Source organism: Salvelinus alpinus, chromosome 15 (genome assembly GCF_045679555.1).
Source record: "Salvelinus alpinus chromosome 15, SLU_Salpinus.1, whole genome shotgun sequence".
In the NCBI taxonomy this organism is placed as follows: domain Eukaryota; kingdom Metazoa; phylum Chordata; class Actinopteri; order Salmoniformes; family Salmonidae; genus Salvelinus; species Salvelinus alpinus.
In genome coordinates, this window is record NC_092100.1 from 35553679 (window position 1) to 35566720 (window position 13042).

Below are 13042 nucleotides of genomic sequence, written 5' to 3' on the forward strand. Positions count from 1 at the left end.
ACACACACACTAACACACCAGAACACTCCTTATTCTCTTTCTTCAGTCTCAGTGTTACCTGTGACAGCTCTACCCTCTCTCATATCAACTCAAGCATGTTGATGATACTTTAATAATCCAGAACAGTGATGTATTGAGAAGACATCAATGTTCCCTATGGCGTACAGCCTATGAACAACTGTCTCCCCCAACCCTCTCTGTACCTCCGTTTCTTAGATCGGACCTAATGGATATTATTTTGCCATCGACCCCAACGGATATGTGCTGCTACACCCCAACCTCCAACCTAAGGTATGTTCTATTCTTACCTCTTCTATTCTGTTAACACGGTTTACAATCCCAACTCATACAGAGTAGACTGATGATCCTGAGGTGCTGCTATGACTGCTGTGGATCTTATGCATGTTCATATGAACACACACATGATCGTAGCAGTATATCTAGCCACTAGGCCACCATGATGGTTCTGACCCACTTTTAGAGAAACACAACACACTGCTCCTCCCTACCTCTTCGATTCATCCCTACCTCTTCTATTCCTCCTCCACTTTCTTTTCCTCCTCTCCTGACCTCTGACAGGCTACATGGGGCCGTGTGTGGCCCAGGCCCAGGCTCTCTTTTGGGGCATGTTGTGTTCAGAGGGGGGCCTCTCTGGATCTGAGTTTTAGTTCTCCTGGGACACATGTTCACATCTCATCCAGCCACAGCCTATACTATGTTCTGCTATAGTAGAGGCTAATCAAAATGGATACACACTCATGGATCCAATCTATACATACACACACAGGCACTGACCAACACACAGCATACACATGGAGTGCATGCATGTGTGTGAAGGCATGCAGCCTCTTTCAAAGGGAACCATTTCAAAGTGACTGGGGGTCTTGTAGAGTGTTGTATACGTTTCCTATGGAAGAACCATCTGTGTGAGTGTGTTAGTCAGGTTTTGGAGCAGGCTTCACATTACAGAGAGGGGATCAGAGATGAATGCCATCAGAAGGCCTTGGTCTGACTAATGTGATTTGAACCATGCTGATATACGAGCCAGGTCACCCATGACACAAGTCAGTATTCGACGTCCACCCACGTCTGAGGACGTCAAGCGATGATGTGGAAACCGGCCACGAGGGGCAACAGTGAGAACTGTTACCTTCAAGTAGGTTTCGGGTTTTGCTAGGGCATCGTGGACGGGGATGGCGTAAGAATCTGCCTCTTTTTCCAAAGGTTGCAAGTTGAAATCATGCGATAGAAAGTTATTTTTGTTTTAAGCCTATCCCAAACCTTAACCCTTAGCTTAACCATTTGAAGTTAATGCATTACTTTAAGATTTCCGAGTTAATGCCTAAACTTAACCATGACCTTAAAAACTTAACTTTAACCCTAAAAAGTTTGAGAAACATTAATGAACATCTAATTCTGATGTGAAACTGAGAGCTAGTTGGATATACACTGAGTATACAAAACATTAAGAACACTAGCTTTTTCCATAACAGACTGACCAGGTGAATCCAGGTGAAAGCTATGATCCCTTATTGATGTCACTTGTTAAATCCACTCCAATCAGTGTAGATGAAGGGGAGGAAACAAGTCAAAGAAGGATTTTAAAGCCTTGAGACAATTGAGACATGGATTGTGTATGTGTACCATTCAGATGGGCAAGACAAAAGATTTAAGTGCCTTTGAACGGCGTATGGTAGTAGGTGCCAGGCACACTGGTTTGTGTCAAGAACTGCAATGTTGCTGGGTTTTTCACACTCAACCGTTTCATATGTGTATCAAGGACAACTGTGGAAAGCATTGGAGTCAACATGGGCCATCATCCCAGTGGAACGCTTTCAACACCTCGTCCATGCATTGATGCATTGAAGCTGTTCTGAGGGCAATGTATTCCTAATGTTTGGTATAATCAGCGTATGCTACAGACTACCCATACAAGCAGAGCACATGCAAACCTTTGTTGAGGATTGCAACAGTCATGGTTTGATTCCTGTCTGGCCACATATGATTAAACATTTATTCTATTTAGATAAAAGAGCCTGGCCTATGAATTCTTATTATTATCAAATGGAGAATAATATGTCTCCCACTGAAATACTCCCTGCATCACTCTCATTACAGTATGTGTCTGTTAGAAAAGGATCTGTAACCGCAAGACAAGACTCAGTAAGCCATGTGCCATCACTCTCCATGAGGTGACAGTAGGACAGAGAGAGAGTAGATGTACTACACAGGAGGTTGGTGGCACCTTAATTGGGGAGGACGGGCTCGTGGTAATGGCTGGAGCGGAAGGAGTGGAATGGTATCAAATATGGTTTCCATGTGTTTCATACCATTCCATTTGCTTTGTTCTAGCCATTATTATGAGCCGACCTCCCCTCAGCAGCCTCCACTGATGTACTATAGTAGAATATAGTATAGACTTAGATTATTAGCACTTAGGTGCTGATCTTTAACTGTAAGACCATTGAGTAGAGTGTGTGTGTACAGTACAATGTGGTCAAGTGATGGCATTTCCTGATGCTATAGCCCTATGAGCAGCTATACTCCTTGTCACGCCCTGACCGTAGAGAGCTTTTTATGTCTCTATTTTGGTTTGGTCAGTGTGTGATTTGGGTGGGCATTCTATGTTCATTTTCTATGTTTTGTATTTCTTTGTTGTTTGGCGGGTGTGGTTCTCAATCAGAGGCAGCTGTCTATCGTTGTCTCTGATTGAGAACCATACTTAGGTAGCTTTTTCCCACATGGTTTTTGTGGGTAGTTGTTTTCTGTTTTGTGTCTGCACCAGACAGAACTGTTTTCGTGTTGTTCTATTTTTGGTTATTTTGTCTCAGTGTTCAGTTTTAATAAAAAACATGAACACTTACCACGCTGTGCTTTGGTCCACACCTTCTTCAACAGACGGCCGTTACACTCCTACATTCCAGGAGGAATAGATAAGAATAGTGACTAGTAAGTATTAGTTAGTTACTAACCTCCAGTAAACTAACGTCACATAATTAGCTCAATGTTTCACACTGTTTATTTAGACTCTTTCAGATTTTCTATGTAATGGTTTCTTTCCACTAATCCATCTGTCATATTGTTATTATGTTATGTAAGTGACTAGAGACGTTTGGGTGTGCGGTTATGTGTGTATGTGAGAGGGAGTGGGGGAGAGAGAGAAGGGTGGGTCCTAGAGGAAATGATAGATGTTGTAGATAAGGCAGTTTCCTGTGATGAGTTAAGTCATTGGAGCTAGAGCTGTCTTGGCAGAGAGAAGCAGTGACTAAACTAACACATGATGACATGACCAGGGTTATAGTGGGTCCTTCCTTAGTACTGCTGCAGGTTTGCCGTTCTCCCTGGATCAATTCTTGAAACTGTAGTTCCTATTTATATTCACACCATATACATGCTTTTTAAATTATGTCCATTATCCAGTGAAAGGGCATGGACCCCTGTGCTGTCTATGGTCTCCCCTATGGGGGCCCACCCTGAAACACACACCCTGTCAATCTTACTGTGTATGATGTGTGTGTCCGTGCCTGTGTGCGTGTCTGTGCAAATGTGTGATCAGAGAAACAGAGGGGTGTGTGAATATTGAGGGTGACCTTTGACTATTTGAACATATTCTCTCTTTTCTCTCTCTTTCTTGTGTTTCGGTCTGTATGTGATTATGGTTGTATAGAAAAGCCATTTCATATTCATCACATAAATCCCTTGCTACATTTGGAGTTGGATTTTGATCTCTCTCCCCCACCCACTCACTTACCCCCTCTCTTTCTTTCTCTGCCATATACTTTCATCCTCCCACAGAATAAACGATTTGACTGTTTATCAATGTGCATGTATTTTCTGTATCATCTAATGGCCTCTAACGCAACTAGCTCTCACAGTTTCACGTCAGAATTAGACATTTTTCAAACGTCATATTTTGAAGTTGTTGCAAAATGTCACATTTTGAAGTGTTTAATGTTAAGTTTAGTTTAACTCCTAATGGTTAAGGTAAGGGTTAAGGTTTGGAATAGGCTTGAAAAAAAATCTCTAAAACGACTGTCTATTGCTGGATTCAAACTTGCAACCTTTGGAATCAGAGGGAGACGCTTATGCCCAACCCTGTCCACAACACCCTAGCAAAACTGTTACCTACTTGAAAGTAACAGCACTCACTGTTGCTCCTAGTGGCCGGATTCCACATCATCTCATGACGTCCTCAGATATCGATGGACGTCGAATACTGACTTGTATCACGAATGACCTGGCTCCTAACAAAATAGATGTTATTTTTTTCATGTTAAGATCCACTTCATCTTCCTCCTCCTTCTCCACTGTTCCATCTGTATTTTCTCTCTCCATCTAATGTAAGGATCATTTATTAACCATCACAATCACAGTGTGTGTCTAGCTTTTGCAGAAACTAAATCCATATGAACCTTCTATAAAGGGTATGCAGTCTAAAGGTAGAGCAGCGTTGTTTTAGACCAGCGTATCAGGTTCCATCCATTTACTGGTGCTTTAACAGAGTAGATGTGGATTACTGCTGCTACTTACATTATAACATTATAAAGTCACTGATACGCACAGAGGGTTTCGCTGCTGACATTAACACTGTGTACAGTCGGTCTGTATGAAACACACATACACAGACTCAAACAGGCATGAAGACAACACACGCACAGACTAAACCACCAACACAAGCAACACACACAAAAACACACACATACACACACACATACCAGGCAAAAGTGCATTGAGGACGTCGTCCCCACAGTGACTGTACGTACATACCCCAACCAGAAGCCATGGATTACAGGCAACATTTGCACTGAGCTAAAGGGTAGAGCTGCCGCTTTCAAGGAGCGGGACTCTAACCCGGAGCGTAAAAGAAAACATGCTATGCCCTCCAACGAACCATCAATCAGGCAAAGCATCAATACAGGACTAAGATTGAATCATACTACATCTGCTCTGACGCTCGTCTTATGTGGCAGGGCTTGCAAACTATTACAGACTACAAAGAGAAGCACAGCTGTGAGCTGCCCAGTAACACGAGCATACCAGACGAGCTAAATCACTTCTATGCTCGCTTCGAGGCAAGCAACACTGAGGCATGCATGAGAGCATCGGCTGTTCCGGACGACTGTGTGATCACGCTCTCCGTAGCCGACGTGAGTATGACCTTTAAACAGGTCAACATTCACAAGGCTGCGGGGCCAGACGGATTACCAGGACGTGTGCTCCAGGCATGTGCTGACCAACTGGCAGGTGTCTTCACTGACATTTTCAACATGTCCCTGATTGAGTCTGTAATACCAACATGTTTCAAGCAGACCACCATAGTCCCTGTGCCCAAGAACACGAAGGCAACTTGCCTAAATGACTACAGACCCGTAGCACTCATGTCCGTAGCGATGAAGTGCTTTGAAAGGCTGGTAATGGCTCACATCACCACCATTATCCCAGAAACCGTAGAGCCACTCCAATTTGCATACAGCCCAAACAGATCCACAGATGATGCAATCTCTATTGCACTCCACACTGGCCTTTCCCACCTGGACAAAAGGAACACCTACGTGAAAATGCTATTCATTGACTATAGCTCAACGTTTAACACCATAGTACCCTCAAAGCTCATCACTAAGCTAAGGATCCTGGGACTAAACACCTCCCTCTGCAACTGGATCCTGGACTTCCTGACGGGCCGCCCCCAGGTAGTGAGGGTAGGTAGCAACACATCTGATCCTGAACACTGGAGCCCCTCAGGGGTGCGTGCTCAATCCCCTCTTGTACTCCCTGTTCACCCACGACTGCATGGCCAGGCACGACTCCAACACGATCATTAAGTTTGCAAACGACACAACAGTGGTAGGCCTGATCACCGACAATGACGAGACAGCCTATAGGGAGGAGGTCAGAGACCTGGCCGGTTGGTGCCAGAATAACAACCTATCCGTCAACATAACCAAGAATAAGGAGATGATTGTGGACTACAGGAAAAGGAGGACCGAGGACTCCCCCATTCTCATCGACGGGGCTGTTGTGGAGCAGGTTGAGAGCTTCAAATTTCTTGGTGTCCACATCACCAACAAACTAGAATGGTCCAAACACACCAAGACAGTTGTGAAGAGGGCACGACAAAGTCTATGCCCCTTCAGGAAACTAAGAAGATTTGGCATGGGTCCTGAGATCCTCAAAAGGTTCTACAGCTGCAACATCGAGCGCATCCTGACTGGTTGCATCACCAAGCCATAAGACTCCTGAACAGGTAATCAAATGGCTACCCAGACTATTTGCATTGTGTGCCCCCCACAACCCCTCTTTATACTGCTGCTACTCTCTGTTTATTATATATTCATAGTCACTTTAACCATACCTACATGTACATACTACCTCAATCAGCCCGACTAACCGGTGCCTGTATATAGCCTCGCTACTGTTATAGCCTCGCTTCTGTATGTAGCCTCGCTACTGTTATTTTTCACTGTTTTTTTTGTGTTGTTTTTATTTCTTTACTTACCTATTGTTCACCTAATACCTTTTTTGCACTGGTGGTTAGAGCCTGTAAGTAAGCATTTCACTGTAAGGTCTACCTACACCTGTTGTATTCGGCGCACGTGACAAATAAACGTTGATTTGATTTGAAGTATTCAAGTCAGTGGTAAACCCCTACCTGGCATTGATTCTCAGCTTTATAAACTGTCTGATTGTATATACAACTATACAGGTTATCCTCTTGTGTTGAACATGATTCAAAGGGTAAGGAGCAGAGTTTTACAGTTTGGCCTGAAGCCATGCTAAGAACCCAGCACTGAAAAACATACACACTACTGCATTTCATTACAACTCACTGTTACAACTCACTATAACAACTCAACATGCTTCAGAGGGACCGATATAAACAGGGTCATTCTACTGAATTAACCAGCTTTATTTACTACAATAACCCAGTGTTTTTCTCCATAGTAATGTTGTATTCACTGGTTTCTTGTAAATATTGAATAAATGTATATATGGGCACCTTGTGTGTGTGTGTGTGTGTGTGTGTGTGTGTGTGTGTGTGTGTGTGTGTGTGTGCACGCGTCCGTGCCTGAGTGTGTGCTTGCTTGCCTGAGTGAGTGTGCCTGTCTGTGTGCGTGAGCGTGTGTCATGCTAACTCATCCACCAGACTAAACACCCTCCTCTCTTCAGAACCCTAAATTCCAGGAGCCTGTCACTCTGGACTTCCTCGATGCGGAACTGGAGAACGACGTCAAAGTCCAGGTAAACACACACACACACACACACACACACACACACACACACACACACACACACACACACACACACACACACACACACACACACACACACACACACACACACACACACACACACACACACACACACACACACACACACACACACACAGGTGTTAGTTGTGTCCTGTCTCCTACTAAATCTAATTGAGTGTGATTTACACAGTGACTGGCTGTAAATGAGAGGACATGTTTACAGGAGCAGTGGACACCACAACTCTGTCTGTCTCTCTCTCTCCTTTATATATACTGTTGGAGTGAAGTTCAACGTATACAGTATGTGCTACAATCTCCTTGTTGTTATTCCTCTCTCTTCGCTCTCTCTCTCTCTCTCTCTCTCTCTCTCTCTCTCTCTCTCTCTCTCTCTCTCTCTCTCTCTCTCTCTCTCGCTCTCTGGTGTACAGATGTGCACTGTGTTTTAGATTATAGAGAGAATGGTAGAGAGATCAAACCCTGTAACCATTCAGATATCTGACACAGGGTACAGTTGAAGAAGAAACATTTTTAGATTTATTTTGTTATTTCTCTCTCCTCTCTCTCTCTCTCTCTCTGTAGATCAGGAGAATTATGATAAATGGGAACCCAGGTGAAGAGACCATAGAGACTCTGGTTAAAACTCAGGATGAGGTGAGATCAGCACAAATTACAGATAAATATGTTACTAATACTGACTCACTGATGTCATCTCCCAGTGAAAACAGTGAAAGGTTTCCGGGGAAGTGAGTTATATGTTGTTTATGATTTAGGATTAGGACTGTTTTAATGCTTATGTTTGTGTGTGTATGTGTTTTCACGTGCATTGTGCATGTGTGCGTGCTTGTGTGTGTGTTTGTGTGCATGTGTGTGCGCTCTCTGACAGAGATACATCGACAGAGGAGTAAGGACGTACACCTGGGCTCAGGTCAATGGAACAGACTATAGGTGAGCAGGAGGACTGACAGATGTTGATTCCAGTTCAGAAACAACCCTTAACCCCATAGCTGTAGCCTTAGAAACTAGTGGCCATCTGAAAGCATTGGATAGGTTGCTGTATTACACGATAGGTTGCTGTAGTATTACAGTTGTCTTAGATCTCGCCTTCATGAATAATATACATCTGGCCAGTAGGGGGCACTCTTTGTCCCTTTCCATCACAGTAAAACAATCACTCAAATGTGTTTATGCAGATTATCAGTGTTCTGTCACCTTCTGGATGAACATGTTTTTCCAAGCATCGCCATTAGTCTGTCAACAGTGACCATACCTTTATTTCCCCAGCTTGGCCCTAGTCCTGCCAATGTACAGTGAACACTACATACAGGCCAAACTGGGAGACACCATCAGACAGGCTATGGGTGAGTACACACACACACAAACACACACATCAACACAAACAAAACATTCTTCAACGACTCTGCTCTCAGATCAGCGAGTTTTGCCGTTGGCCCTTATTTATAGAGTGCTTTTTCGAACTTCTGTGAGTGTAATGTTTACTGTTCATTTTATTGTTTATTTCACTTTTGTATATTATCTACTTCACTTGCTTTGGCAATGTTAACATATGTTTCCCATGCCAATAAAGCCCCTTGGATTGAATTGAAATGAGTGGCCCTCTAGACCAGTCTCCAGTCCTCCTACTCATAGACTTAACCACATATACTTTGATCCTCCCTGCAGTCTCTCCCTTTGTCTCGCTCTCTCCTTCCATCCTACCACCCCGCTCTACCTCTCCTGCTCGCTCTCTCTCCTGGGCTCAGGAGTTTCTCTCTTCCCTCCCTGTCTCCCAACCCTTTCCCACTTCATACTTCCTTTGTTCCCTCTCTCACTCTCTACCTTCATCCTTTCCATTACTCTTTCCTCTGTTCCCTCTCTTGGAATCTGAGGGCAGAGGGGACATATTACCTTCTACAAAGCTTGACTCTGCTCCAGGGCTTTCCTCTGGACTGTAAATCTGTCTGTACCTCATTCTCTACCCATACCTGGTTTATAGGTGCTCATAGTGGCTTTATCACATGGACCATGTACCTCTGATGTACAAGATAAATCCACCTCTACATCCAACTCTCTGTTGACTTTAATGTTCCCCTCCTGTCTTCTCTCTATCTGCTCCTTTATTGGATCCATACAGCTCCATGGGGCAAGTACTCAGTGTATTCTCTGGTGTATCTCACTTTTCATTATCTCTCCTCCAGTCTCTGCATGGTCATGTGTCTGTGTTTGCTTGATGAAGTATATTAATTCAGAGGGAAACTAGAGGAAGTGAAAAGAGTCTAAGACAGGAAAATGAATGACTAATCTACGGTGATAGGGAGTAATAGAAAGAGCAGTTAAGGTCCATGTGATCCCTGTCCTGCCAAGTCCTTAGAGGAGACGCCCCAAATCCACCTGTCATGTTTAACATGCTATTGAAATGATTTATTTAGTTATTTGATTTAACCAGGCAAGACAGTTAAGAACAAATTGTTATTTACAACGACGGCCTACCCTAACCCGGACGACGCTGGGCCAATTTTGCGCCGCCCTATGGGACTCCCAATCACCGCCGGTTGTGATACAGCCTGGAATCAAATCAGGGTCTGTTGTGATGCCTCTAACACTGAGATGCAGTGCCTTAGACCGCTGTGATACAGCCTGGAATCGAACCAGGGTCTGTTGTGATGCCTCTAACACTGAGATGCAGTGCCTTAGACCGCTGTGATACAGCCTGGAATCGAACCAGGGTCTGTTGTGATGCCTCTAACACTGAGATGCAGTGCCTTAGACCGCTGCGCCACTCGGGAGCCTATAAGAATTTCCTTGATTATGGACCAGATACTCATGAACCTTTTGATACTGGACCATCAGTAAACGGTTTCACAGACTGCTGACATGACTGTATCGAGTTTAATGGAATTGTTTCTCATGATGTCTTCTTTTAAAAGATGGGGTGATGAACATTGATGTCTTTACGAGTGTAGAAACTATAGAGCAAAGTAAAATCCCAAGCCAAGGATTGTCACGTATGAAATTATAGGAGAGACAAACACTGTGCTGGAGTAACTGTGGATATCTGTGAACGAACTATGCTCTATTGCGTGTCTCTGCATGATAGCACCTCACAGTTTTGATAGTGCTGTCGTTTTAAATCAGTTGTCCTTCCTTTTCTAGACTTTTTAATTGGTGTAATATCAATTTGGCAAGACATCTGAATCCCAATGGTTCTGTTTTCTCTCTATCTACCCCCCCCATCTCTCTCTCTCTCTGGGGTCACTACAGGGCAGAAGGGCAAGTATTCCTCTTCCCCTCTTCTGTTTGTTCGATCACTTCATTCTCACTCCACACCTTCTCTAACTCTCCACACCACACCACACTTCATCTCTGTCCAAAACTGTGTGCGTGCGTGTGCGTGCGTGTGTGTGACACACATTGACTTGTCACCACTGTAACCAGTCTGTGGTTGAGATGAAAATATTTGGCATGGGCCCTCACATCTCAACAAGTTCTACAGCTGCACCATCGAGAGCATCTTCACTGGCTGCATCAACGCTTTGTATGGCAACTGCTTGGCATCTGACCGCAAGGCGCTACAGAAGGTAGTGCATGGGCCGAGCTCCTTGCCATCCAGGACCTCTATACCAGGCGGTGTCAGAGGAAGGCCCAAGCGGTACCAATGCACTCAGGCTGGAACCAACAGGACCCTGACAATCCACAGGACATCTAAACAAGACCGTTAATAGCTAATCAAATGGCTACCCTGACTACCTGCATTAACCCTTTTTTGCACCAACTCTCTTGAACTGACTCTATGCACAAGCACGGGACTTTACCCACACACTCACAAATACTGACACTGACTCCCCAACACACATATACACACACCCACACACATACACACTACATACGCCCACACAACCGTATATCATGCATATGCATACAGACGCTACACACACACACACACACACAATACATACAGTGCATTTGGAAAGTATTCAGATCTTTTTCCACATTTTGTTACGTTACAGCCTTATTCTAAAATTGATAATTTTTGTTGTTGTTGTTTTTAACTCATCAATCTACCCACAATAGCCCATAATGACAAGGCAAAAACAGGTTTTTAGAATAGAATGCTGCCACCACCATGCTTCACCTTAGGGATGGTATTGGCCAGGTGATGAGCATTGCCTAATTTCCTCCAGATGTGATGCTTGTCATTCAAGCCAAAGAGTTCAATCTTGGTTTAATCAGACCAGAGAATTTTGTTTCTCTCCTTTAGGTGCCTTTTGACAAACTCCAAGTGGGCTGTCATGTGCCTTTACTGAGGAGTGGCTTCCATCTGGCCACTCTACCATAAAAGCCTGATTGGTAGAGTGCTGCAGAGATTGCCCTTCTGGTTGTCCTTCTGGAAGGTTCTCCCATCTCTACAGTGGAACTCTGGAGCACTGTTAGAGTGACCATCGGGTTCTTGGTCACCTCCCTGATCAAGGCCCTTCTCCCCTGATTTCTCAGTTTGACCGGGCGGCCAGCTCTAGGAACAGTCTTGATGACTCCAAACTTCATCCATTTAAGAATGATGGAGGCCACTGTGTTCTTGGGGACCTTCAATGCTGCAGACATTTTTTGGTAACCTTCCCCAGATCTGTGCCTCAACACAATCCTCTCTCGGCGTTCTACAGACAATTCCTTCAACCTCATGGCTTGGTTTTTACTCTGACACTGTCAACTGTGGGACTTTATATAGACAGGTGTGTGCCTTTCCAAATCATGTCCAATCAATTGAATTTACCACAGGTGGACTCCAATTGAGTTATAGAAACATCTCAAGGATGATCAATGGAAAAACGATGCACCTGAGCTCAATCTCGAGTCTCATAGCGAAGGGTCTGAATACTTATGTAAATGAGGTATTTCTATTAGTATTTTTTTTATACATTTAAAATATTTTCTAAAAACCTGTTTTTGCTTTGTGATTATGGTGTATTGTGTGTAGATTGATGAGGAAGCATGTTGATTTTTCCATTTTAGAATAAGGCTGGAACGTATCAATATGTGGGAGAATGCACTGTACACTGCTGATACTGTCTATTATCTATCCTGTTGCCTACTCACTTTATACCTACCTACAGTATATGTACAGTACATAGATGTATCAATTATTTCGCACCCCTCCATATTTGACTCGGTACTGGTACTCCCTGTATATAGCATGTTATTTTGTACTCCCTATATATAGCCATGTTATTCGTTATTCACTGTGTATGTATTCCTTGTGTCACTATCTAAGCATGTGACATACCATTTTATGTGATTTGATTTTATGAACCAGTGTCAGTTGGTTTGTCAGTGAGTTTAAGGATTGCCTTGTTCTAGGAAAGGCCTGACAGAGACAGTCAGCAAAGTGTACTGTCCTATCAGCCGTGAAAAGTCATGCTGACAGACTAGTGGCAATACCAAGCTTAAAAGAGTTTAGGAGTTTAGCTCCATAATCACTGTCTCTCTTTCTGTCATGTCTTGTTTCACTCATTCATCTTTTTTTTCAGTTCTCTCTTTTCATAATGATCAGTCTATGTATTGTGTAGGCCATGTATCCTCCTCCACAGTGTGTGTAAGGTTCTAAAGATGTCTGTCTATTCTCTTCAGCCATGGACACTCTGCAGGTGGAGAGGTTTGATGAGTTGGGACACACCTTCATTGCCCCCAGGTGACTGGCTACAGCAGCATATATGAATCTCCTCCACCTCAGATCATATACAACCATTGATAGTCCTGTAGTTTACTTACAGCCAAGAGTAGCTAGTTAATCCACAGTTTAT

At 43.7% G+C, this 13042-nt stretch overlaps 1 protein-coding gene across 1 annotated transcript in view; it reads left to right on the forward strand.

Moving 5' to 3' along the window:
• Positions 1-13042, forward strand: part of LOC139539972 (voltage-dependent calcium channel subunit alpha-2/delta-1-like) — a 114554-nt gene that overhangs the window by 54771 nt on the left and 46741 nt on the right. The window contains exons 18-23 of the mRNA XM_071343429.1: positions 217-291; positions 7168-7239; positions 7830-7901; positions 8134-8195; positions 8532-8608; positions 12870-12930. Coding sequence (XP_071199530.1) covers positions 217-291; positions 7168-7239; positions 7830-7901; positions 8134-8195; positions 8532-8608; positions 12870-12930 — 419 coding nt within the window. The remainder of the gene's footprint in view (positions 1-216; positions 292-7167; positions 7240-7829; positions 7902-8133; positions 8196-8531; positions 8609-12869; positions 12931-13042) is intronic.